Raw genomic sequence first — 27,875 nt, 5'->3', positions numbered from 1 at the left:
GATTTCCTTTAGGATGAAAAGTTTATTTTGCCTTTTACCTAGAAGCAAGACTAGTGAAAAATCAAAGTATAAAAATAAATACAATTTACATTAATAGACATTCCAGTCAATGTAAAATAACAATAAAGATAATGCATATAAATAAAACTTCTTCAAAAGCACAAAACAGTGCCTGGCACTTTTCTGAGAAAAAATTGTGAACATTCAACTGTAAAACACACAAACTTTTACCTTGAAACTAAAGACACACTCCAGTAGATTTCCAAAACAGTTTTCTTTAGCTAACTCACAGTAATCTACACAAATTCAGCTCCTCTTCTTACTGAAGAGCCCACACTGATGCCAGTGAGTGTCCTGAGTGTTGGAATAATGGAGAACATTTGAAAGAGAGTAACTCCGTGTACCTTCCTAAAAGTAAAAAGTTTGTAATGTGGACTTTTTTTTCTTTTTGTTTCTTTCAAGACAGGGTTTTTGTCTGTGTAGCCCTGGCTGTCCAAGAACTCGCTCTATAGACCAGGCTGGCCTCAAACTCAGAGATCCTCCTACCTCTGCCTCCCAAGTGCTGGGATTAAAGGCATGTGCCACCACCACCTGGTAGTAACAAGGACTTTTTTTTTTTGACTGTCTTCTTTTTCTATTCAATAAATGGTAAGTCTCAATAAAGAAAACCAAGTTTATACCCAGAGTGGGTTATTATTTTGTAACTATGGCTGGGTATAAGAGTCAAATCTCAGATGGAAGAAAATCGGAAAAACAATCTTTATCTCAATATTCCTAAAAGGTTAAGAATATATATAGGCTGCATCTTCGAAATACTACTATCTTTAAAATTCAAGTTATAAGGATCAAATATACACAATCCCAATGTTATGTAAGAAGCAAAGAGCCCTTCTTAGAATTATATGAAAAGAAACATTCTCTTTCACAAAATCATATTGTCTTGGTACATTGTTGGTTGATGCATTTAATGAATGTTAGTCATAAAAGCCATAAATCTCAGTGCCTTTATTGCAAGTTTTAAACTAGACAGTATTACTATGCTATCTATCCAGATTTCTTAATAAATAGCCCTTTATTCTCTCCTAAGTAAAGCATGCTGGAAAAAGAAGACTATGAAGAAATAAACTATATAGACAAAATAGAATTAACTGCATGCATTCTGCTGACCCTATTTTCACAGTGCATTCATGAAGATTGTGCTGTCTTTTCTAAACTTGCCACCTTCCAAGAAAGTACTCAGAATCTAGTCTACCTGTACCTAATAGTAACATACATGAAACCTAACATTTCTGTAAAACAACTATTTGTCCACAGGAATGTTCTACCCAAAGCCATGACCCGCCAGCCACTTCTTATTTGGGATTTAGTGTAGCAAGTGTTTCATCCTATGTAGCTATATTACAAATCAAAGAATACGGAATCTTGAGTATTTAAAATTAAAAAAAACCCATATACTTCGGCAATAATTTCCTTTTGAATAGAACAGTATCTAATTTGTTTATCAAATTCAGCAATCAGTATATAGTCATGAATGAAATTTAGGTTTTAGGGATAATTTATAATTGGTGGTATCTTTTTAATACTCTGTAAAAATAAAGTCCAAATTTCTTATGCTCATAAAAAAGGGTGACTATAGACCTCTGGGCACATACTATATGTTTATATATACTGAGCTCAGAGTTGAGGCAATTACTATATGCTAATCATCTTCACCCAAATTAACATTAATAGGAAAATGAGGCAGGAATTCTCTGAACTGACCAGATTATGCATACAAATGCTCAGCCCTTGCTGTCTCTTTGCCTATATAAACAGAGTCCAGGGCTAAGTCAAAAGTCCTAGCCAGGGAATGGAATGTGGGTAACAGCATGCCCTCCTCCCCTGCTTCATCCCAGTGAATGCTGTCTTCTTAAATTGTCGCAACATTTGGCCGCTTTCTTTGGATTTTTCCTGCATATGCTCCTAAAAATAGAGCAAAATTAATATTATTTCTCAAGGTTAGAAATTTTCTATTATATAACTTAGTAAGTTACCAGGCACGGGGTTAGCAATACATGTTGTTAAATGTACTCCTGGGGTAGAAACTGTTACTTTCATTTAAGGACAGCAGAGCACCAGCAGTCAGTGGCCCCAGCTAACACTGGAATGGGAACTGGGAACTCAGCCGAGCTGTCACCTCCCTTCCTGTGCTGTCCCACCAGTTCCTACTCTGCTTCGGTCAGTGGTTTCCAGATCCACTGTACACCTGCTCTCACACCAACACCAGAGAGGAAACAGACTTTAAACAGAGGCTCAGAGACAGAAAGTTAATTTGTAGAAACTAAGTCATTTCAAATGCTGTTCAGAATCCTCAGGAACTTGAAAATTCAACCTCAGCCTAAGAGTATAATATCTAAGATAACAAAAACAAGTGTTTTGAGCTGGGTGTGGTAGCTACAGTCTTTGGCAGATAAGGCTGTGGCAGGAAGATTATAAATTCAAAGCCAACCTGCGCTATATAGTGAGACACTCTCATTAAAAAAAAACAAACAGGAGTTTTCTATAAATTGATTACTAATAAAGGATTTCATGCTCAGTAGACCAAATCAAAGCATTATTTAAAACATAAACCAAAACATTAGAAATCTGCCAGGGTAAAGTAATTCTTTTAAGAGCAATATTCAATCATAATTAGCATTTTAGTCAGTATATCAAATTCTGAATTTATGTAAAATTTACAAAGATGAAATTGAGAATTCTGTACTTTCATTGTCTATACATTCCTATAAATAAAATTTTAGAAAAACAAGGCATTTTACTTGTTTGAAAACATAGAAACTAGACATGTTAATTATATTTATATTACTAACTGCACTGCAATGCAATTAAACTTCAACAGCTATAAAAACTGAGCTTCATCACACATTATTAAGTACAGCAACTGCCTGTTCATCCCTTACAGTGTCGATTGCTCCGTGGAAAGAACACGTTTCCCGTGGTTACAGACTCACAAGTGACTCACAAGTGGAGATGAAATGCATGAGAACAAAACATGGAAAGTGGTCACGTGGCAAACTGGTGCTCGTGGGCAAACCATCACTTACTCTTCAGTGACTTTCCTGAGCATTCCCGCAGTCTGTAACACTACCATGAGAAGGACTGCAAACATCCTAACACTTCCCAGTGTCACAAGCAACAGAGCTGCTGCTTGGGCTGAGTTCTTAGAAAGCCAGCTGACAGAATGCCTCTAAAGCCAGTGGGCTCTCCCACCAGGTGACCTCTAAACAGTGACTGTCACTCAGTGACTTCAAAAGAGGATCCTGTAAAGTAGCCTAGATAGGTGTGACATTACGAACTCTGCCCAGGGCACCATGCACAAGGTCTGCAGTCATCAGGGTTTCCGACAGCTTGTTCCTCCCTCTTGGAATCTACGTCAACTAGAGATACCAGGAGGCCTGGAGTAACAGTAGCAGCATCACTTGGTATAACATTGCTTCCTCTGTCTAACCTGGAGGAAACCACTCACTAATGTAGTTAGTTATAAAGCTTGCCTAATTGTTGTTAGTGAGGAGCTTAGACTGGATTCAAGCTTTCTCCCATTGCTTGGGGGTTAACAGGACTTTCTGTGAGTGTCAGAGAGCAGCGGGGAAAGCGTAGCACTGGAAGGTGTTTTTAATGAGTTGCATAATCCAGTGAGCATAATCAAAATGTCTTAACCAAAACACCAACAATGGGAAAGCATTTGGTAAGAGTTTTGGATTGGCTCAAGACTGAACCTGTCCTTTTTGCCACCACAAACTGAATTTTAGAACAGGTTTTAGTTTCACCCTTGAATAATGCTCACATGATGAGTATAAGGAGATCTGGCTCAGGCTTCTTACAGAGGGAAAGCTTGGGACTCCCCACACACACCTGGCATATTCACTGTGGATTTTGCGATCGTGCGCAGACTCAGAAACCCTGGCTGACACACTGCCATAGGGCTAAACAGACCCACATCAGACATGAGATGATCATTTCTACTCATCTACAGAAAGGTTCTGAGTAAGCCTGGATAATTCTACAAAACTTTCCAAATTAAAAAAGTGTTTTCCACAAAATTAATAGTCATTAAGACAGGCAGCGTAGCTCATAGGATTTCCTGGCTGCCACAGAACACTAAGACAAAGGCCACCCATAGGAATGTCCACGAATATGCCAACATTATGGTGGCAAGGAAGACTGCATCGCATGTCCCACTGTGAAGCCTGAGTCATGGGGCCGAGTGTGCACACCCCTGCTTGAATGGGCTCCGGGAATTCATTGCTACACACCTGACACAGGCGCTCTGTTAGGCACTCTGCTCTGTGAAGGCTTCTGTCTAGTTTGCACAACCCCCTTCACTGATGTCTTAGGGGTTCTAATTGAATATAAAAAGGTTAATGAGTCACATGCATGAAGGTCTGAACTTCAGAGAAAACAAGCACACAGCATCAACCACTCAAAGCATAAGTGAGTTTGAGAAGAACTGAAGGCCCCGCATGCAGCAATCAGACGAGCTGCACTTGGGTTTCTGCAGGAGCCAAGACAACCGCTTCACACCTGCTTGGAGACTCGCCAGCAGGTGAGGCTAAACTTACTTGACGAATAAGCGTATACTAAAACAGATAATGAGTAAAATGGTATGAAATGAGAAGGAAAAGCATGCCAACATCAGATGAAAACTAAGATACGTTATACAGCTACATTATACAGCCGTGCAGCAAGAGGGCGGTCTGCACACAAATCAGATCTCGATGCCACCCACTACAGCACATACAGTAGGAGAGCTGGTACTGAAGAGAACACAGAATTATTTTTCCGTCTCAGAACTGATCTTGGCTTGAGTATTTTCCAATCCCCACATGTGGCATTCTTACCCTTGTCTACTAAGGAGCCTATGAACAGGTGCATTCTGTCCTTGGTTTGGCTGAAGGACTCTGTTGACAAATTAAATGCAAAATTAATTCCAAAAGACAAACTTCATTTTCCCACTTTCTTCCAATGGGGGAAAGGTGACAGTGGTGAGGCTAGAAGCCATCTATGCAGTGTCATGGCCTCTGTGTCACAAGCAGCTAACTGACTAAAGCATGTTAATAAGGGATTTAGATTTTGCTCACTTGGAGGTCAGACCTCAGGTTTTCATCAGGAAAGCAATGTGTAACTCCTGAGCTTTTAGAGAATTTGCTGACATGCCTTACAAAAGGCAAGTCCTCAAACATGAGATGATGCCCATTTCACAAGGGCAATAGGTGTGTGTACTAAGTCAATGTCCTAAAGTTTTTAAACAAGAACCAAAGATTCCTGGTTAGTCTGAAATTTCTTTCAGGAATGGCCTGACCTACAAACAGTGCCAGGAACCTCTGATCAGACCCACATGTGGCTAGGAATAGGACCAGACATGAATATGAGTCTGGCCTCAGCCCTCTAGCTCAGTAGCAGAGTCCTTCTGATATAGAGCAAGGTTTTTTGTTTTGTTTTGTTTTGTTTTTTAAAAAAAAGCAAGCTTTGACTATATAAAATTTTCTTTAAAAAAAGAAAGAAAGCCTCTCACTGAGATGGAATGGTTTTTCTCACCTTGTCTCTGAAGGGTTTTGTTTAAGCAGGAACTTCTTATTTGGCATTCCCATTTCAGCAACTCTAGCACAATATAAAGATAAGGACAATGTATTGGAGAAGGGAGGAGACAGACTTATAAATGACAGATGGGCACTGAGAAGTGAGGGACCTGCTAAAGGCCTGTGCTGAACAGATTAAAAGTTTCTGGGAGCTGGAGAGAAGCTGCTCTTCCAGAAGACCTGGGTTAGGTTCCCAACACCCACATGGCAACTAACAACTGTCTGTAACTTTGGTTCCAGGGGATCCAACGCCCTCTTGTGGCCTCTTCGGACACCAAGAACACATATGGTGCACATACATACATGCTGGCAAAACACTCACACATATAAACAAATTACTTTTAAGTTTTTAATGATAGTTACTGGAATATACTTCCTCTTGAGCTTCTGCCCAGGATACCTTTCGGTTATCAGGGGGAATAAATTTAAATGGTGAAAAAATTAATTATTAAATATAAGGACTAACTGTTGAGATTGTTTGACTGGCTATCAGTCTTACAAGCTGAATATTGATAAGTAACTTATACATTATCAAAAGATAAATCTGCTGTTTACCACTGATTTTAATAAATCTCTGTATCAGCAGGCAGATTTCTGCCCAGCATGGTGGCAGACACCTTTAATCCCAATTTAGGCTACACTGTATGTTTCAGCCCAGCCAAGGCTACATAGTGAGAACCTGTCTTAAAAAAATGAGAGGGAGGGAGCTCAGGAGAGCTGGCTTCACCATTTGCCTGGGGAACAAAGGGTTGGGGGAGATGGAGGATAGGAGGCGTTGGGCCCGCAGAAGCCCAAAATGACCAACTCAGGCACCACCCAGGCCCACATCCAGGACCTTGAGTTGGCCCACCCCAACACCTGCCCTATCTATGACCTGCTGGAGCGTGTGAAGGGGCCAGTCCTGTGGAATAAGCCACAGGATCTCCATGACAGGGGCAATAGCAGAATGTCTGAGAGGAGTCTTGGTGAGGGTCCAGTACTGATGGTGTACCAAAAGCCAGAGACCTTGAACCAGACTGATGACTCACTGCAATGAGCATTTACAAGTAAAGCTGTGTGGACAGAAGGGTACAGTGCATGACACACTGCAGCTCCTAAGGCCACAAAGGAGCAATGCCATAAGGAAGGCAGAACTGGAGACCAGCTGTGACTGGTCTGAGAGAAGGCTGTGATTGACAGGGGAGAAGGTCGTTACCCAGAGGGCTCGGGGAGATATTTTTCCTTTTAATTTTCTTTTTTATCTATATTTTCTTTTGTGGGGAGGTTACAAGGATGGAGGGCAGATATAGAAGGACTGGGAAATGAGTAGGATTAGGGTGCATGATGTGAAATTCCCCAAGAATCAATTAAAAAATTACATTTAAGAAAAAGAGGGGATTTCTATCAGCTAGACTGCAGAGAAGCAAATTGGTATTCCTAATTTAATCTTTTTATTTTATGCATGAGTATTTTGCCTGCACACATGTAACATGTGCATGCAGTACTTGTGGAGACGAGAAGAGGGCATCATATCCTTGGGGAGTGGAGTTTGAGGGTTGGGAGCAACCATGTGGGTGCTGGGAACACAACTCAGAGCAGCCAGGGCTCTTAGTCAGTCACTGAGCCATCGCTCCAGCCCCTGTTTATTTCTTACTGGGACATAAACAGACCAGCTGATAACGAGTTAACTGGTTGATAATAAAATGACAGAAAGAACTTACTTCATGAACTTCTTCCTGTCAAGAGACTTCTGTGTTGCCGCTGAAAGCGCCACCCGTGGACTTTTCAGTTTATCCTTCAAGGACAAAGGAAATGTCAAGTGACTAGTACCAATAGCACTGTCTTAACATTTGAGATGATCCCAAGTCAGGTAATTTTTTTGTTTGTTTGTTTGTTTGTTTAGACAGGGTCTCTTTATGTAGTCCTGGCTGTCCTGAAGCTCACTATGTCAACCAGACTGGCCTCAAACTCAGAGACTCACCTGCCTCTGCTTCCTGAGTGCTGGGATTAAAGGTGTGTGCCACCACAGCCAACCACTTAACTAATGTTTTTAAGTAATCTCATTTTAAACACGTAAAATCACTACTTTTATCTATACTTTTGTGTGCGGTTGCCAGCTAGCACTCTTCTTTTGTTGTTTTGTTTTTGGGGTTGGTTTGTTTTTCCAGACAGGGTTTCTCTTGTATGGTCTGGCTCTCCTGGAACTGGATCTGTACACTAGGCTGGCCTCCAACTTAGCTAGCACTCTTAACATGCCGTGTTTGGAGTTATTTTTCAGAATTCAAAAATGACAAAATCTGTATGCATGTGCTAAGAAAGCTCATCCTGGAGCAGCTGACATCTTCTATGAGCTACCAGAAGGAAACAGTCAAGGTCTGAGGCCTCAAACCCAGTGCCAACACAGTACAGGATTCTCTCCCTGTGTGGTTCCTGTGGTGCTCACTACAGAGCTCGGTGGTATTGGGAAGCCTGGGGACTATCTGGCTTCAGAACTGTCGGGATTGACACAAAGTCTCCATCACCGAGCTCAGAAAAGCCCCTCCATCAGAAAGCTACGTGGCACACATACCATCTGCCGAAGCAGTTTCTCTTTGCGGGCTTCTCGATCATGGCGGAGGATTGACATTCTCTCAGCTGCGTCCATTACGAAGAAGATGTCATGAATACCATACAGGGCAGCTCGCAACTAAGTGTGAAAGAAGAAAACCTTGTCTGCACTTTAAAGATGAGGCTACAGTTTAGTGATACAATGCATACATACCGTGTGCACATCTTACATTTAGAATCAGAGCACACAGGAATTTTCATGGAATCCTATTTTCCCCGTTTAAATGAAGAGAGAAATACATTTCCAACCCCGAGTCTCCAGTTAGGAGCTGACCAGTTTAAATGAAGAGAGAAATACATTTCCAACCCCGAGTCTCCAGTTAGGAGCTGACCAGTTTCCTGGGAACCTTCAGGACAGCAGCATCTACCTGCGCTAACACTCGTTCCTGAAGGGAAGCATCTTGGGCTGAGACAACACCTCTCTTCAGCGGGGCTTCTGACTGGAAGCTTCGCATGAATTCCATGGTGTCCTGAAAGGAAGAGACACCCCTTCAAAAGCAGTTTTCTAGGAAGATGGATGATCGCTGCAGTCCTTTTATTCTTTCTCCATCAAAACATACTAAGAACACAAAACTATGATTGAGGACAGAGCAAGCAGCCCCTACACCCCACCTTGTCTCCCTGCCTCCTGCTGCAGTGGTTTTTGAGTCTTCTCAAAAGCCTCCTCCTGCCCAGAACGCTGAGGACTGCAAAGATGAAACTACACTGTTCAGACAGGCTTCTGCGTCCTCGCCATGAGGGAAGGGCATCTGACTTGGTCAGATGGTTCTGGATTAGCAGTCACTTGAACACCCATCATTAACTTACATGTGGTGTCCGGGGACCTTACCAGCCTATCTGTGAGAGCATATGTTATGGTGAATGCCAGACTTGGAGAACCTAAAAATTCAGATGCTAAGGAGGAGGAAGGCAGTGGCAATGACCTTGACTGTATTGCTGGATTTAGATTTGTAGCTAGTGAGAAATCAGGCCTGAAATGGCCTGTGCTGCTTCAAGACTGCTCAGCAGGCTAGGAATGCTGACACACATCTGTGATCCAACACTTGAGAGGCCGAAGCAGGAGGACTGCCATGAGTTTGAGGCCAGCTTGGGCTGGAATGAGAGCCTGTCTCTAAAAATAAATAAATACTTTGTGGAAGAGAACTAAGGCATCACCCACTCAGGAGTGGAAGATTAAAGTCCTTTTCTAAAACTCCTTCACACCAGCTCATTCTTGAGAGGTGTCAAGTTGTCACCCACAGAAGAAATGATAACCCTCATTCACAAAGGTGACTCAACCACAAGGTATCTGTAGTTTATCACACAAACAAGCTTTCTGTCCCCAGGTTCCCTCTGGGCAGGCCTACCAACTCTGCCTTCACTGTGTGAGTATCCGCGTCTCAGAGGCTGGTGTGGTGAACTGCACAGGACCATAAGAGGTAGAGGAACCGGATGGGAAGGAGACAGGGAAGAGCTAAGAAATGCCTGCTGAGGGCCTAAGGATACCCTCAGTCCTAGAGGTCCCAACACCTCAGGGGGGCTCCCTGCCTCTATTATTCTCCACAGGGTCATGACAGAAGTCTCCTACTAATCCAGGGCATCTCCATGAGCCTCTTAGCAGATGCAGCCACATTCCCCCCTCTGGCACAGTACTCAGACTAACTTTTGCTCTCCTCATCCAGGTTCAGCCTGCCCTGCTGTAGTGGAGGCTTTCATTTCCCACCTTTCAGACAAATTTTTTGTAACAGAACAAGCGAAACTGAGAGAAAGTTCTCCAAGCATTTGAAGTGATTAAAATTGTTTTACCTTTGTACTAGCTTAACACACAAACCTAGGTCTTCTATATTAATATGCTCTTGTTCTTTCTTTTAAAAGGTTTATTTTTATATGCATGAGTGTTTTGTCTTCATGTGCACCACATGTGTGCAGTACTCATGATTCCCCGAAGAGGGCATCAGAACCCCCTGAAAAGGGAGTTACAGGCAGTTTTGAGCAACCATGTTGTGGTTGCTGGGAACTAAACCCCAATCCTCTGGAGGAACAGCAGTGCTCTTAACTGATGAACCATTTCTCCAGGCTCATTAGAAAAAAAAAAAAAAAAAGAAGATGGGGCTGGGCGGTGGTGGTGCACGCCTTTAATCCCAGCACTCGGGAGGCAGAAGTAGGGGGATCTCTGAGTTCAAGGCCAGTCTAGTCTACAAAGTGAGTTCCAGGACAGCCAGGGCTACCATAAAGAAACTCTCTTGAAAGGGGGAAAAAAAAGTGGTTTGAGATGTTTTTGTTTTGTTTTCTAGTTACATTTTTAAAAATGTGTGTATTTTCAAGATGTGTACCCTGTGTGCCACAGTGCACTGGCAGAGGTTAGGAACAACTTGGGAGTTGGCGCTCTCTTTTTCCATGTGGGTCCTGGGGATTGAACTTAGGTTGTCAGTCTTGGTGGTAGTCACTCTGCCCAGAGCCATCCTGATTATATTAACTAGACATACTTTGGGTTTCATTATGACACTTTCATACATTTCTTTCTTTTTTTTTGGTTTTTCGAGACAGGATTTCTCTGTCTTTGCGCCTTTCCTAGAACTAGCTCTGTAGACCAGGCTGGCCTCAAACTCACAGAGATCCGCCTGCCTCTGCCTCCCGAGTGCTGGGATTAAAGACGAGCGCCACCACCGCCCAGCCATCCATTTCTTTGGTCACACCCTTGTCACCCTATGGTGGCTCCTTCCCCTCCCCTAACCCTCTCCTTTTCCTCATTAGCTCTTTTCCTACTATCATGCCTTGGGTTTTTGGTGGCTCAATTTAGGCTGCTGACAAGAGCATGGGCATCTTACCAGTGGCTGCACCAGAAAGACAATGTCTCTCCCTCTCTCATCAACCATTAATTGGACAAATCCTCAAGGAGGGCCCCCCCCCCAATCCCCTCCCATCTTCCTGACAGGGTGTTGGTAGACCTAATCTTATGCACATTTTATGCAAATAATCACAACAGCAAATTCAGGAGTGCAGTAGGGGCTGAGGAAATGGATCAGAGTATACACTCCCTGTACAAGCATATGAACCAGAGTTCAAAGTTCTAGCACCCATGTAAAAAGCCAGGTATGATCATGAGGCCTGCAACTCCAGTGCTAGGGCAGGCAGAGACAGGAGACTGCTCTGTGAGAGTGATGACCATGACACTCCATGTTCTGTGGCCTCTCTCTCTCTCTCTCTCTCTCTCTCTCTCTCTCTCTCACACACACACACACACACACACACACACACACACACACACACACACGTAAATAAATAGCAATGTTGTGCCTGGAAATGAGCATTCCACACAACTCTCTCGAGGGGAGGGCAGTAATCTGGAAAAAACATCTGATTAAATGACGATACTAAAAAGTTTGATCTGAGCTCTGAGCTCAGCAGTTGGAAGACTGAAATGAAGTGAAAACAAGGATTCCAACAATCTTACTTTCACAGTTTGCCGAAGCCGCTTCAGTTTGTCTGTCTGCATAAGCTTACGAGTAAGAAATCCTCTTGCCACAGCAGTTATTTTGTTAAATTTTGCTTGTATTTCTGGACTAAAAACCTAGAAGAAATTAGACACAACGCTTTAAGAATCCTAGCGCCATGTTCAATTATGATTCTTAATCTGTCACCACCAGTTCTACTCTAGACATTTGCTCCTGGAGTTCTGTCTGTACCAAAAGCTAAGCTGCTTAGTGCATGACAAAAAATGATGACCTGATGTTCAGTCTACCTAAAATAACCTAGCTCTTTAAAAAGATCAATTGGTCTGGTAGATGCTTGGCAAGTCAAGTCACCAACCACCAGGCCTGACGACCTACTTCAACTCCCAGGCCCCACACGGTGGACAAGGAAAAGCAACTCCCACAAGTTACCCTCTACCCTCTGTACACACTGTGGCATGCAGGTCACCCTCACTCCAATAAACAAACATGTAAAAACACGGCTAATCAACAGACATAGATCAAGGCTGCCCACCTGAGACCACTTAGCTTGGGCCCTTCCAAAAGGCCTTGTTCCTGAGAGTTTGGTCACACCACTGGCCAGGGATCCCCAGAGGTAGAACGGTGCTTCACTTGCAGAGCCAAAGCTATATTGTAGGGCAGGATTCGTGAAGTCTAGAGAGACATACAGTACAGACGGGTATAGTGATCTATATTGGAAGTCACATCATCAGAATATGCAAAACACTGCAGTATATACTGGGACGCTCCATGAGTAACGGTCAACTCGGAGACGCACCCAAATGCAGATTGAAACTAGCCATGGACACTCAGCTTCTGTGTCAGATGGAGCTTTTCAAGGCAAACAGGATCTCAGGAAAACTGATGCTGTGAAAAGCTCTTACTGCTACTGGGGAATTAGAGGTAATTCCAGATCACTTGGGAGATAATCAACTGTTCTCACTTGAGCATGTCACCTGCCGCATGAACGAGCAGCTAGGCTCAGGGCCCAACTGTCTGCTCGCTTTGTTAGGTAGTCTTCTCCTGGACACCTGCTCTGTGGTCTCAGATCCCATATCATGTCATTTTTCATGGCTACTAAGCAGCTGGCGAACAGGGGTAGTATGGGCGTTAGATTACTAGGAGGAAGGTAAGATTAGAAAAGCTCACTGCACAATAACTTTCAAGTGGAAAACAAGGTTTCAAATCTACCAGAGTTGTCTGGAGTCCGGAGCAAGTCCACTTGGGACAGCATTGTGTCCAGCAGAGCAGAACTGCTTCTTTTTCTCCACTCCAGTTCCAGCGTACTGTGCGAGTCAGAGACATCCGCCGCCTTCGCTCTCAGCATCCTCTCCTGCTCTTCTATTTCCTACAGAGTGACCATGTATCTCTCATAGCACGCTAGATCTTTAATGCCATCTGAAATCATGTCACTGTAGGCTTACCCCGAAAGTATGTGTAATGAAGAATACATTCTTGTTATCTCAAGTTTTCCTCCCTCAAAATTACAACTCGTTCAGCTGATTTCACTTTTCTAAATGTTAGTTTTTTATTTTTAAATTGAATTTAAAATGAGATATGACTACAATAATCACAAAACAAATATTTTTATGATATTGTTCTTGAAAAATGTATATTCAGTATCTATTTTTTAAAAACCTTTAAAAATATTAGGAATTCCAAATTAAGGATTCAATAAGGTAACCTTTCACAAATTACTCAGTTGCTTTTAGGTCCATGAGTAACGGTCAACTCGGGACCTAAATGTTAGAACTCCCATCTGACAACAAAATATTATCCACACATCAAGACCAATGACTACCTTAGAATAAGATATGCAGAACAGCCCAGCGGTGATAGTGTAAGCTTTAATCCCAGCACTCAGGAGACAGACGCAGGCAGACCTCTGTGAGTTTGAGGCCAGCCTGGTCTACAGAGTGAGTTCAGGACAGCCAGGGCTACACAGAGAAACCTTGTCTCGAAACAAACAAACAAACAAACAAAGCTATGCAGAGCAGAGACTGGTCAGTACCCAGACGGCGCTCAGCTACCTCTTGGTGGCTAGCCCGTGCCCACATCTCAGTGCCTCACCCTTTGCAGTCGCTCCTGCTCCCTCTCCTGCTCTGCTATGAGGAGTGACAGCTGCTGGGCATGCTGTTCCTCCAGTCTCTTCCGCATTTCTTCAAAAGCTAACATCTTGCTTTTCAGTATCTCCTGGCCTTCTGAAAAGAAACATGTGCCCTTCAATTGAGAAAACTCACTGAATGTCTAACAGCTCGTACTTTCTGCCATTGGGTATTCCTGGGCCTCGCGAACTATAAAGCAGACATGGTGAGTTCCCCAGTGTGAACCATTCTCACTGACCTCTCCCTGCCTCTCAGGCTACTCAGTAAGAACAGGATTGCACCTCCTCACCTTCCCACTCATTCAACAGATCTCACCGCTGCACCCAAGAGTCTCCAAAGTCTTGGGGGCTGGAGAGATGGCTCAGTGGTTAAGAGCACTGGCTGTTCTTCCAGAGATCCTGAGTTCAATTTCCAGTACCCACATGATGGCTCACAGCCATCTGTAATGAGATCTGATGCCCTCTTCTGGCATGCAGGCATACACACAGCAGAACACTGTATACATAATAATAAAACTCTTTTAAAAAAGGAGTCTCCAAAGTCTGACTAGCTTTAAGATGTGGTTCTCAGTGCTGAAGACAGTAGAGGTTAAGAACACTCACTGCTCTTCCAAAGGACCAAGATTTGGTTCTCAGTACTCACATCAGGTGGCCTACAACCGCCTGTTCCAGGGAATTGGATGTCCTCTAATGCCCTCAGGCACGGACATGATGCACAAAAACCGATCAGATGTGCTCCCCACCCCCACTCAAACAAATAAATTTTAAGAGATATGGTCCTTGCTGGGTGGTGGTGGTGCATACCTTTAATTCTAGCACTCAGGAGGCAGAGGCAGGCAGATTTCTGTGAGTTCAAAGCCAGCCTGGTCTACAAAGCAAGTTCTAGGACAGCAGGGCTACACAGAGAAACTTTGTCTCAAAAAAACCAACCAACCAACCAAACAACAACAACAACAAAATTAAAAAGGTACTATCACCTTGAAAGGCAGCAAACACTTCTGGGTCCTTACCTTTAGGGCTAGTTTCTGGCATCTTATTCTTGTTAATGCAGATGGATCCCTTCGGGTATCTTCTTTCTGGCAGATGTTCTCTCTCCTGCTCAGCTACTCCAGCTGTTATAATGTAAGGACAATTCTCTTTTTGCAAACTATCACTATCTAAATCAAGTCTCCGCTTAACTTTTTCAAGAGTGTTATCCAGAAACTGTTCATTACCACAGGGCACTGGAGATGTGTCCATTTGCTGTCTGGAATTCTGGGTTTGCATAAGTAAGGGAGATGGGTTTCTCACATCGTACGATTTATTCAGTTCCATTTGTAAATTGCAGGAGTTTTTTGCTGACATACTGGCTGACTTGAGTCCACACACATCTTCCACAGTTTGACTTGCTACACACTGCCTGGTGGTGTGAAGTTCATGCAACGTGGGCACAGTCATACAAGTACTATCTGCTTTCTGCACTGCCCCCTCATCAGGTGTGAAGGGACCTTCCATAGCAGCATCCTCAACACTGGCTTTATTGTCTAGTTGATTTCCTAAGGCCTGATATAGCTGACTCGTCTTACCCACAACCGTATCTCTTGTGGTGTCCAATGCCATTTTGCTAGCAGAAACCTTGTTTGAACAAACTCCTGCTAAATCAGCTGGTGACTTTGGCACAATTTCAGATTCATTTGTTGTTTCAGCAGCAGCTGGAGTGACTCTATCCCCTGCCTCTTCTTTCCCCTTTGGGCTCAGCTCACAGGCATTTACTGGGTTATTTATAAGGATTTGACAAGCTGATGAGGGCCTAGAACGCCTTCGATGCATTGTAGGACTCACACTTGGCTCTGGACTAGGTAATTTGGCATACGGACCTGTAAGACTTTTGATAACTTTATTTTCAGTAATTAAGGTGGGAATAACTTTAAAATCCGACTCGGCATCTGGAACAGCAGGAGAGTCAGTTCCTATGGGGAGATCTACTTTGGAAAAGTTACCTAAAACTGACGTGCCCATGTTGCTTGCTTGAGAAGCACCTTGGAGGAGAACGTTTGACTTATTAAGGCTTGGTTTGTCAGGGATGGAGGAGCCACAGTGCCTGCCTGTGGGCATGGGTGGGGCCTTCTCCTTCACACAGTCACTTGCCTTAGCAGCATCATTTTCTTTGTCTGAATGACTTTCACTGACAGTTCTCTTTGTGCTACCTCTCAGACTTCGCCTGGACTGTTCTCTTTCCACATACTCCTTTGACTTCTTCATTAGATTCTGAAGGCTCATTATGTAGGGATCTGGAGTGCCTTCAGGCAAACACGATGGGTCCGGTTCTTCCTTTGCTAAGAGGGGACCATCAGAAACGAGAGTCTCCTGAGAGCTCACTGCAGAGAGCCTTGGAGCAGTTCCATTTTCTACCTGCCCGCTGTCTGGACTCTCACACCGCTTCAGAGAACCAGACCCTTCTGAGTCTCTAGGCAGGCTCATCCCATTAGGGTTATGTTGGTCCTTATTACCCACAGTCCAAAGTCCAGTTATCGTTTCAAGCTTTACCGAAGTACAGTGCTCAGTGGGGCCTGGCAAGCTCTTTGGAACTGTAGGAGCATCCAAGTTTCTGACTTCTGGATTAGAGCAAATGGTTTCTATCGCCCACTGATCGAAATCACTGGCATTCGGTGCTTTTCTAACCTGAAAAGGGACGTTCAAAAATTAGTATTTCTCTATTATAGAAAAAAAAGCCTTTGTTGTAGCTGCTTTGTTTTTAAGAAAGGGTCTCTCTTGTAGACCAGACAAGCCTTGACCTCAGAGATCCTCCTGCCTCTGCCACTCAAGCATTGGGATTAAAGTTGTGCCCTACATTTAAAAAAGAGAAAAATTTGATTTCGTTGTTTTCTAAAATAAAACAGAAAGGGAAGATTTAGAGTTCTGATATTTGAGAACACAATGGATATTTCATGCCTGTCATCTCAGCACTCAAAAGACTGAGACAGGAGGATTGCTTTAAGTTCAAGACCACCCTGGACTACAGAATGAAACTGTCTCAAAAAGACAAAAGAAAAGTAAAATACACTCAATGATCAGTTTCTCTACCCTTAATTACATGGCAAGCAAGCAAACCACTACAAAAGAACTTTTTGTTATCCTAGCCTGTTTATTTAAAGGATGGAAACAAATGATCTCTTCTGAAATGAGTATGTCTGCACACATACACACAATTTATCCACGTTCACTTTAATCTTGGGATAGGAACAACATCTTTAACTTCCTTCTAATTGTGTGTTATTACTACCAGCAACGATTCCTAAGACAAGTTGTCACCTAACAGTAATAATACATGCAATAGGGCTGGAGAGATGGCTCAGTGGCTAAGAGCACTTGACTGCTCTTCCAGAGGTCCTGAGTTCAATTCCCAGCAACCACATGGTAGCTCACAACCATCTGTAATGGAATCAGATTCCTTCTTTTGGTGTATACATAAATCAATCTTAAAAACAAACAAATTATATATGCAATAAATACCAAGTAAGCAAATGTTTTACATAGTTACTTCTCATAAAGCAAAACAAAAAAAGTGTTTATATGCTTATTCAAGAATCTCCTAAAAACTCTCTATAATTGGCTAGAGAGATAGCTCACCAGTTTAGACACCAAGTTCAGCTCCTAGCACCCATAAGGCAGCTATTTGTAACTCTAGTTTCCAGAGATCTAATGCCCTCTTCGGGCTTACATGAGTACCAGATGCACACGTGATGCAAGCAAAATATAAAAATAAGACTTTTAAAAAAAGTTTTAGCCAGATGTAGTGGACATGCCTTTAATCTCAGCACTCATGAGGCAGAGGCTGGTAAGTGAATTTCTATAAATTCAAGGCCAGCCAAGGCTACATAGTAAGACCCTGACTCAAAAACAAAACAAATATTTTAGGATCTTTGGCTCTCTGAGAGCACAGCCCCACCTGTACTTTACAGAGGGTGTTCCTCTCTGTGAGCTTTCTGTATGTACTAGCTGGGAAAAAATGTTTTGATTTAAAAAAAAAGCCCTCCCTATATGAGGCATTTCTGCCATAAATAATAGCTCATCCACGTAGTTTGTTACTGAGAAATTAGAAAATTTCCACTTAGAACTCAGCTTACAAAGCCAACTTTAATTAGATCAGCTAGCGGTAAGTGAAGTCAGCAAGCTGTATGTTTTCAAACAAGTAGGTCAGCAGCTGACACATTAAGATGAAAATCACTGTATACCTCAGAGACCAACCAGAAAAACTAAGTTAGAGCTCACTACATTCTGAATACTGCAAATCTGGAGCAGCTGATTTCCATGGGCTTTTGTTTGTTTTGTTTTGTTTTGCTAGACTATATGGCACTCGAATTTCACCTTATAAGTCCCAAGACACATAACGGTCTCCAGGTACTGTGCAGTAAACAAAACAAGTTGTACCTGGTGATGACCTCAGGACGAAAACAAACCAAAAAGGGTGCATATTCCCAGGATCCCAGACTTAAGCAAAACAGATTCTTCTACCATACGAAACCTTGCAGAGTTCACACCTTTCATGCTCAATAGCTGTTTTTTGTATTCCAGTAAAATGGGCCTTAGGTTAGACAAACTAAATTTTAAAAATTAAATCTATAACTGAATCATAGGTTTCATAGATTGAAGAGGTCCTCCCAATCTATTTGTATTCCATGAAATCCCTGTCTATATAGAAATTCATTACAGCTGATATTGTGTATGCTTTTCTAAACAGAAAGTTCTGGGACTCAAGAGTAATTTCATTAGTATGCTCTGTTAATAGCAATTTGATCCTCTCCATGGACTAGATCCAGAACACTCTGCCATTTTTGTTGTAATAACAGGAAACGGCCAGTAAGTCAATAAACTACTGTACATTAACCAATATAGACAGTAGTTATCATCTGAAAATTAAAATCTATTATCCACACTACATGCGACCGCACAGGGAAACACAGCAGTTAGTGGAAATACCCTAAGGCCCACTACCACGGTCATCCAGCAGGAGTCACAGAAGCAAACCACAAACCCTGAAAACTACAAAGAAACAAAAGTGTTAGGTATGACAGAAATTACTTGTTCCATTTTATTCATTGGTTTTTCTTTTTAGTATGAAGTGACCCAAACCTTAAATAAATTGTTTATGTAAACATGAATTAATTTAGATAAAAATAATTAGAAAAGGTGTAGATATTGTTGTTTGAATGAATTCAGTTTGGATCTGGAGATATATATAGGCCAGCCTATTTGCTTAATCTAGATTGCATTTTTCCATATCGAAGAGCAAAAGTTTCATACGTGTTCACACACACCCCAAATAATTGAAGGCTGTTATTTATTTTAGCAAATAAGAAGGTCCTTTTACTAAATAGTTCAATTAATTCAGGGGTTAACTACAATGGGCAATTCTATCATCTCTGACACTGAAAATTCAATGTTTGTAGTCACAAGACAGACAATAAGCAATTATACCCAGTGTATAGTGCCACTGTCTAAGGACCCTCTCTGATTCAAGTACTGGGCAGCACTAACAAACAAATGGATTCTTTCCAACAAATTATACTCAAACATAACATAACAATAAGGCATACTTAACAATTAGTCAGCTTTTCTGAAAAGCTGTTATCAATGTTTACTTTGTGGCGTCTTCATTTCAATCTAAAAGAGTTTGCTGACGTACCTGGACATTTTCAAGAATCTCCTGGACCCGAGTCAGTAAAGCTTTCTTCCTATTAGCCTGCTTTCTTGTTTGGAAATCAAGTGCTTTCTGCTTTTCCTGTTGAATTGCCTTTCTCTTCTCAGTGGTAAGCTGCAAGACATCATAAACACGCAATTCAATGGTAAAAGTATCAAACTGGCAAGTTTTGAATCAGAAGGGGACCAAAACCTTATACAAATCATCTGACAAGTGTCTGGGTGCGAGGACTTCATGTGAGTGTCCCACAGATGTAACCCACATATTAAGACTCCAGGAGCTCTGTCATGTATGACCAGTGCATATCACTGAATGTAGCTTATTCCCTACTGAAAATCAAGCTCAAAGGAAAAAGACCTTGCTCACTTCTCAGACACTTGAAATGACAAAGTTAGCCCTTGGAGCCGCTGCCGAACTTCTCATCTGAGTTTCTGACTTGGTGTCACTTGGGATTCTCCAGCTTTTCCTTCTTGTCAGTGCACACATGTTACCTCTCCACTTCCTTTGAATGTCCAAAGATTTCATCTTAGATGAGCAGCAGTAGGTAGTAGGTACTGAGTAGTAGGTATGGAGGTATGGATAGTCACTGTATTACTTTCCAACCTTCCTATGTTTACAACTTTTCTTACAGAATGCTAGCAGAAAACATTGATCTTTTAATGCTTATAAAACAAAAATAAATTTATTACTTATTTAATTTTCTGATTTAAAGTATGGCCAGTCAGACGTTGGAAAAAATCCATCAAATTATCTATGATGATAAATTTAACTTTTCTACTATCCTCTTATTCTCTTATTTCCCTTGCCAGAGAAAGAATATACCACCCTTTTTTAAAAATTGCAAATGGTTAACATATACTGAATGCCACGTATGATCCAGGGACTAAGTATTTTACATGTATTCATTTAATTCCCAAAAAGCATTATGAGGTCAGTACTCACCATCTGCATTCCCGTTTAACAGTTAATGAAATGGACCCCAAGCTCTGCCTAGCAGGAGAGTGGCAAAACTGATTTAAAGCCAGGCCAGGTCCCACCCCTCTGGCTGCCTCTGAAAGCATGCTGTCTGCAGCAGCTCAGGACAGCCATCCATGCCTGCACTTCTAGATCTGCCTTATTCACTTCAGTGAGTACATGAATGTATGCAATAGACATGGTTAAACCATTCCTTATTAATGGACATTTAAGTTGGCAATCAATCTTTTGCTACTTTAAATAATCTTGTTATAACTTATACATATTTGTTTGAACACAACTGTAAGTTATTCTTCCTGAATAGAATTGCTGAGTCAAAAATTACAGACACTTAAGTTTTGATAAACACTACCAAACTGCTTGCCAAAAAAATAAACTGACTTTCTTGATAAAATTGCATTAAACATTCATTTTCCCTACAACATAAGAACACACAGTCCTATGGGATCACTGCAAATCCAGTAGGCAAAAAATGCTAACTCGTTTCTATTGTATATCTCTAACTATGAAGAACATTAGGCATCTTGTCAGCTGTTTATAAACCTTCCATTTATTGTTCAATAGTTGTTCACTAGATTTTAAAAGTCATTTTAAAACAAAGAAAGGTGCTGGAGAGATGACTCTGGTTAAGAGCATACTGCTCTTCCAGAGGACCAAAGTTGAGTTCAAAGCACCTATGTTGTCCACCACCCCAGCTCCAGGGGATCCAATGTGCTCTTCTGGCCTCCTCGGACACCTGCATTCCTGTGCAAATATACTTAAGAATGGAAGAAATCTTCAATAATAAATAATTACTAAGCTTACCAGTGGAGAAAGCACAGCCACCCCATGGAAGCGGATGAGTGAGACACTGTCTGCCTGGGCAGGCAGGAAGCTCTCTGTGGACAGTGACGCTTCCTGAACTCGGGCGAGTGCTTTCTCACAGAATTCCTCGTACTCTTCCATCTTCCCACTGTCCCACTAGGAGAAAGGAAATTGCTGTTATTAGCGTGCTGGTAAACACAGCTTACTTATGACCGAGGAGTACTGGAATTTTTAAACACGCCTAAAATTCACAAGAATTTTCTGTTTGTGTATCTTAAGGCTTCATCTTGATGCCATGGACACCAACCGACTCAGGCAGAGGTAGAAAACTGAAAATCTATTGACTCTGGAATTAATTTCATTTTTTAGTTGGAAACCTGAAAGATGACCAAGCAACTTAAAACAATCAGCCCAGTAATTTTACAATTTCTAGAAAACTTTGGGGTTATGAAAATCCCAGGTAACCAGAATGATTAGCCAGCATATGCTTTTTTTTTTTTTAAAGCAAGTGCTAAGTACTTATTGATTGCCAGTTTTGTTTTGTCTTTTTTTTTTTTTTTTTTAAGATTTATTTATTATGTATACAGAAGAGGACACCAGATCTCATTGCAGATGGTTGTGAGCCACCATGTGGTTGCTGGGAATTGAACTCAGGACCTCTAGAAGAGCAGTCAGTGCTCTTAACCTCTGAGCCATCTCTCCAGCCCCTGATTGCCAGTTTTGTATAACATTACGCAGCCCTGGCTCCTGTAAAGCAAGGAAAAATAACAAAAGGAACATTGTCATAATCATAACAAGCTAGGGACCCAGTAAACTGTGGAAAGAGAATGCCCAGTGCAAGAAATGTTACCCTGTTGTTTCCCAGTTTCTATAGCACTTACTCCTTAAATGTTCACTTTAAGGCAAGCAACTATCTAACAGACAAAGACTGAGTAGGGAAATTCAGTTCATGATGTGGGCCATGCAGGCATGAAGTAAGAAGGAACATGGTGCCCTGTGGGACCTCTGAAGACTTAAGTTATAAAATGTATAAATTCACATTAAAGAGTCAGGGAAAACCTGAGTGCAGTTAGGAATGGAGAAAAAGCATTTAAGAGTTCTAATCAGATCGTGAAGAACAAGAGCTGCTGCAACTGTGAGCACAGAACTTGTCTCCATCCTGTTGCTCACAACTGTTCTATTTATGTAAAGTAAGATTAATTTCAAAGAAACATCTGGTTCTCTAGAATGTTGAGACTGTTTTGCATGCTTACATTCACGTTTTTAAAAAGCAGGACGAGAAAGCAACAAAATATCTTCAGGCACAATTGTTTTAACAACTCATATCACAATATCTTAGCCAAAATTTAATTATTTAATCTATAGTAGCTGAGAATAAGAAAAATCCCAATAAATTTATTTCTGCCAAGTTACTTTTTAACTACACAGCCTTTATTTTCACCATTAAAGGAAATACAAACGTGATATAATTTCTGTGCATATGCACAGAAGGTAAGAAACTCAAGTCTGGCAAAGTTAAGGACATAAACTGTCCTCATTGGTTTATTTTTCTTATACTAGCATCATAGAGAGATGGCTCATTATTGCAGAAAGTTATTCACATCCCTTGAGTGGTCCATCCTCCCCTATACATTGCAAAGGTCCAGAAACAGAGTGACTTACAGCATAACAATGAATCAGACATTCTTGGAGCATGACTGGACCTTACCCATCAGTTTCAGTTTAGATGTCCCCTCCTCCAAGAGGCCTTCTCCAATCATCCAATCCTAATTCCCCAGCTTCAGTCATTATCACATTACCCTGTTGTTTCCCAGCTTATGTAGCACTTACCACTATCTGAAATGGTCCCGTTTATTTCCTTGAGTTTTGTGTGTTTTCTTCCACCAAAATGTAAGCTCCATAAGAACCTTCTCGGTCTTGCTCACAATCCCCAGGACATAGAATGGTGTCAGCACACATTAGGCACTTAATACAATTATTGAATAAATAATTAGGGCAAGTAGATCAAACAATAATGTAAAGTAAGACTAGCAGAATGAAGAGATTCTGAAAATGGCAGCTTTGAGAACAACGGTATTCCCAGAGAACTAGGTACCTCTAAATTACAAAAGTAACCATTAAGCCGGGTGGTGGTGGCACATGCCTTTAACCTCAGCACTCGGGAGGCAGAGCTAGGCGGATCTCTGTGAGTTTGAGGCCAGCCTGGTCTACAGAACTTGTTCCAGGACAGACTCCAAAGCTACACAGAGAAACCCTGTCTCAAAAAACCAAAACCAAAAAAAAAAGAGTAGCCATTAAAAAGAGTGAGTCTGGATTCCCTGATTATACAAGAGGGCACTACATTTCTCACACCACAGTTAGCACTTGCAAGCAAGGTTTTATTTTAATGGAGTCTTGATGACAAGGTGATCCCAACCACAAATCTACTGCCCCATACTTTACCATCAGGCATTACTGGTCCAAGGTCCATTTACATTCATACCAGCCTCAGCAGGTCCAGACATGCCTTGTCTACTCCATTTATACCTGAGTAGGGCTGACCTTTGTCCAGTAAGCCTCCTGGCAAACCCTATAGACTCATAGCTCTTATCTGCTCATTCATAACCAGCACTCTGCCAAAAATGTCACTGAAGAGGACCACAAAGGTAACACAGCTTCTGAGCCGGCTGCTTACCACTAAGTTCCCACAAACACATAAGCTTCCAATAGAGTCAATAAAGAGGGAAAGATCTTTTATTTAGGCACATACTAGCTGTACATTTGTGGTAAGCTAACATCATCCCTGTACCCCAGCTTCCTATCTATAAGGTGAGGATCTATCGCAAAGCAAGTGTATAAGTAAGCCTATGAGCTAAAACAGACAGCAATCAGCAGTACAGTATGTAGGACACGTAGAAAGCATTAATACGTGGGGTCTGCTTTCCGGGTGTGGGGGATGGAGTAATAGTGATTTTTAATCGCCTGCGTGTGAACTCCTGGAAAAACGAGGCAATGCTTGGTTCTTGCTAAGATTCAAATGTGACTTGAAAACATGAGAAAGGGGACAAGGGCTTCCTCATCCAAATCCATCTCTAGCTGCCTGTCATGTGCCTGGACTGGGGCGGGGGGGGGGGTGAGAGGGCTGGAATCCGAAGGAGTAGGGTAGGAAGAAGCAAAGGGTGGGGACCACCTAGCAGCAGCATCAGGGGTGCTCAGGAGAACTAGTTTCACTATGCTCGTGCCGACGCCTCAGAGTGGCATAGGTGGAGTAAACAGCGCTCCTAGGACCTTTGGTTGTGATAACAAGCGTTCAGAAATGGCCAGTGCACGCCCTGGGGGACGCCTCCATCTCCTACAGTAAGGGAGAAGCCCGGGGCTCTCCTGCACCAAGCAGAAGCCCCAAGTCCTACGCCTATTCCTCAGCGCAGGATGCTTCACTGGGCGGAGCCCGCGTTCAAGCATCCTCTCGAAGTCCCCCGGTCCTCATCTCCCGACTCCCCATCCTCGGTGCCTGCGTGGGCTCGTGGCCCAGGGAAGCCAAACGCGGACCGGAACGCCCGCCCTCTGCTCCGCGGGACATCACTGCCGCCTGCCAGGGTCTCAGCTCAGCATGGACCCACAGAGACGAAGCCGGTCCTCTCGCACTCACCTAACACCCACCGCCCGGTCAGCTTCCCTGCCCGTGGACCGGCCTCCCTGAAAAGCAAAGGCCTCAGTCGATTCAGGCAGAGCGCATCTGGGTCCGCCGCCTTCTCCTCCTCCTCCTCCCCGCCATATTACGGGTCCCTCAGGCGGCAACGCGGAATCCTGGCAACCGCTGCCGCCGCCACCAGTCCAACTCCACCCCTCAGGGCCGGTACTTCCGGTGGCTGTTTGGCGGGCAGTTGAGCGGTTGGGCCTCCATGGACTACAATCCCCAAGGTGCATTGCGAGTTAGCAACTTCAGGCACAGTCTTTACGGCAAGCGAGATGCACACCGGGAGAAGTAGTCTTCACAGCAAACTAAGGGCTTTGTAAATGACTATAGGAATTCTCCTCAGGACCCAAAGCCCCAGAAGTGTTCCCTGAAGTTGTCGGGTATTTTTTGCTTATCTGTATAGCGATAGCCTCTTCCTGTTTGGTCGATGGAAAATGTACAGCATTCACCAAAATGTTTTCTCTATAAATGAAAAATGTTGCTGAATCCTAGGTGCCAACTCAAAGCCTTAATATATTTGTGCTCATTTACAGATCAGTGGAGGACAGAAATGTCCAGAGGAACAAGCAACCGGTTCAAGTTGGCAGGAAAAGAAGGCCACAAATATTTTTTGCTAGTTCCTATCTAAATAACTTACTACCAGCGGGGGTTTTTGTTTGTTTGTTTGTTTTTAATTTAATGACTGTAACTGGGATTTACCTTCTTCTCAGTACTTACATTTGTGTGTGTGTGTGTGTGTGTGTGTGTGTGTGTGTGTGTGTGTGTGTGTGTATAGAGAGCATTCTAGCTCTAGTCTCAATGAAAGACCCTACCTCTAAACTCACGTGGAAATTGAGAAAGATACCAGATGTTCACCTCTCATCTCCTTATATATGTGTACACATGCTTACATTCATGCCAAGAAAGAAAGAAAAAAAAAATGAAAAGCAGGACAAGTAAGAACTGGAGGCAGAGGAACAGTGGCAATGATAGAGGACTAGAGGGAATGTCTGTCCCAATGTCACAGAAATAAACATGAGACGCAGAGAGAATGGCTCTCCGGCAAAAGCTTTGAGTAAATGCAGCTCCTCTAGAAGAAGGGATGGTGTGATGGAAGGGACGTGAGGGGCATGCCGACAGAGACTAGAGGGCCCCATAGCAGAGAATGATCCCAGGAATGTAGTCCAAGGTCCAGTAATGTTCCATTAATCTTGAGGACAATGAATTTTTTAAGCACAGACCTGGAACTCCCATGATCCTCTTGTTCCTCCTCCCATGGGCTGCGGTTTTGGGCATAAGCTGCCATTCCGAACTAGGGATGAAATCTCTTTGAAAGAAATCTCTTCCTCCTGCCTTAAGAAGTTTTTCTTGTATAAATATAGGTCAGGCCTGGGAGATTAAAAATGGGCTTGACTGCCAGAATCCATTTTAAAAAGCTGGGCTTCAGTGCTGAAGAGGCGGAGACAGGTGAATATCTGGGTCTCAATGGCCAGCCAGTCTAGTGAGACTCTATTGCCAAGAAAAGGTGGGTGGTGCCTGAGGACCAACACCCAATGCTGTCTGTCCTGTGACCTATACACACACACACACACACACACACACACACAGAGAGAGAGAGAGACAGAGACAGAGACAGAGACAGAGACACAGAGAGACAGACAGACAGAATTAAAATATGAATGAATCATCTTTGGAGATTTTGGAGATTTCTTTTTGGTTTCTTTGTTTGTTTGTTTTTCAAGACAGGGTTTCTCTGTGTAGCCCTGGCTGTCCTGGAATTCGATCTGTAGACCAGGCTAGCCTTGAACTCACGGAGATCTATCTGCCTCTGCCTGCTGAATGCTGGGATTAAAGGCATGCACCACCACAATCCACCTAATCTTTGGAGGTCTCAATGGGTATCCTGAACCTGTTTTGTTCCTGCAATAAGGGTAAATGACAAAGACAGATGTATCTCTACTCATAGTCAAAAAGGGAGGGAAAAGACGTATTTTTACTTTTACAACATAGGAATTAAGGGCTTGAGAATCTACCCATTTCTTGTTCCCTCATGTAGAGAATTCCTAGGAAGACACTATCTGTTTAAGCTGATTGACTAATATGGAGAATGACAGTTTCTTGTTGCAGAATATTTGTTTACTCGCTGTCCTGGAACTCACTTTGTGGACCAGACTGATCTCAAACTCATAGAGATCCGCCTGCCTCTGCCTCGAGTGCTGTAATTAAAATGTGCTGCTCCCTGAAGAGCTATTCCTTGCCCACTTCTGTGTCAGACCTAACATCCTGATAAACAGATTGAAAAACAAGTAAACAAACACCTTTAGAATATATTAACAAAATCCCATCTAAGAGTGCTTAACAGATAACATTTGAGGCCTACAGACAAGAATCCTCTGCCTGCTCTAACTGACTGTTAATGTTTCCACCTGAAGTATTTTCAAATGCCTTTGTTTATTTGTTTGTCCGTTTGAAAAGGGTCTCACTGTGTAGTCCTGCTTGGCTATGAACAAGAAATAAGTTTGCCTCTGTTGCATTTTAAGGCTTGTGCTACCATGCCCTGCACAAAAATGCCTTGATTTATAATTTTCTTTGTTCTGTTACTATAAAAATTTGCAAGACTTAGTGGAACATATCTTTAACCTGTAGGTAGAGGCAGGCAGATCTCTATGAGTTTGAAACCAGCCTGGTTTACATAAAAAGTTCCAGGCCAGCTGGGTGGTGGTGACACACGCCTTTAATCCCAGCACTTGGGAGGCAGAGGAAGGTGGATCTCTGTGAGTTCCAGGCCAGCCTGATCTACAGAGCGAGTTCCAGGACAGGCTCCAAAGCTACACAGAGAAACCCTGTCTGGAAAAACAAAACAAAACAGAAGTTCCAGGCCAGCCAAGGTTCATAGTGTGACCCTGTCTCAAAAACAAAACAAAAAAACATGAAATTGCTTCTGCATTGCAACATTGTGTTTGAGGAGACCTAAATACACATTCCTGGTCTGTGATCACTCAGA

At 42.6% G+C, this 27,875-nt stretch overlaps 1 protein-coding gene across 4 annotated transcripts; it reads right to left on the bottom strand.

Moving 5' to 3' along the window:
- Positions 1-622: 622 nt before the first annotated feature.
- Positions 623-25,044, bottom strand: Ccp110 (centriolar coiled-coil protein 110). Of its 4 annotated transcripts, XM_036190365.1 has the most exons (16): positions 24,845-25,044; positions 23,047-23,181; positions 21,217-21,372; positions 19,423-19,551; positions 14,768-16,418; positions 13,724-13,854; positions 12,845-13,001; positions 12,168-12,307; positions 11,635-11,751; positions 8,570-8,671; positions 8,164-8,280; positions 7,316-7,389; positions 5,575-5,637; positions 4,878-4,937; positions 4,293-4,378; positions 623-1,962 (listed from the first exon to the last, which is right to left on the bottom strand). In XM_036190365.1, exons 3-16 carry the CDS (start codon positions 21,355-21,357, stop codon positions 1,910-1,912), a joined length of 3,021 nt encoding a protein of 1,006 aa, XP_036046258.1. In that variant the 5' UTR covers positions 21,358-21,372; positions 23,047-23,181; positions 24,845-25,044; the 3' UTR covers positions 623-1,909. The 4 variants fall into 4 exon arrangements, with proteins under 4 accessions (XP_036046258.1, XP_036046282.1, XP_036046272.1 ...); XM_036190389.1 differs by lacking the exon at positions 4,293-4,378; XM_036190379.1 differs by lacking the exon at positions 23,047-23,181.
- Positions 25,045-27,875: the final 2,831 nt, after the last annotated feature.

This window comes from Onychomys torridus, chromosome 1 (assembly GCF_903995425.1).
Source record: "Onychomys torridus chromosome 1, mOncTor1.1, whole genome shotgun sequence".
NCBI lineage: Eukaryota > Metazoa > Chordata > Mammalia > Rodentia > Cricetidae > Onychomys > Onychomys torridus.
Note: the sequence above shows the minus strand (reverse complement) of the source record. Positions and strands in the feature narration are given on the sequence as shown.

Excerpts from the sequence above, each read along its gene's own strand:
- Ccp110 (XM_036190365.1), bottom strand. The coding sequence starts at position 21,357 with ATGGAAGAGTACGAGGAATTCTGTGAGAAAGCACTCGCCCGAGTTCAG. Across the intron at positions 8,281-8,569 it reads AGGAACGAGTGTTAGCGCAG|TTGCGAGCTGCCCTGTATGG; the intron begins GTAGATGCTGCT and ends TTTCACACTTAG. Across the intron at positions 4,938-5,574 it reads CAAAACCCTTCAGAGACAAG|AGTCCTTCAGCCAAACCAAG; the intron begins GTGAGAAAAACC and ends ATTTGTCAACAG.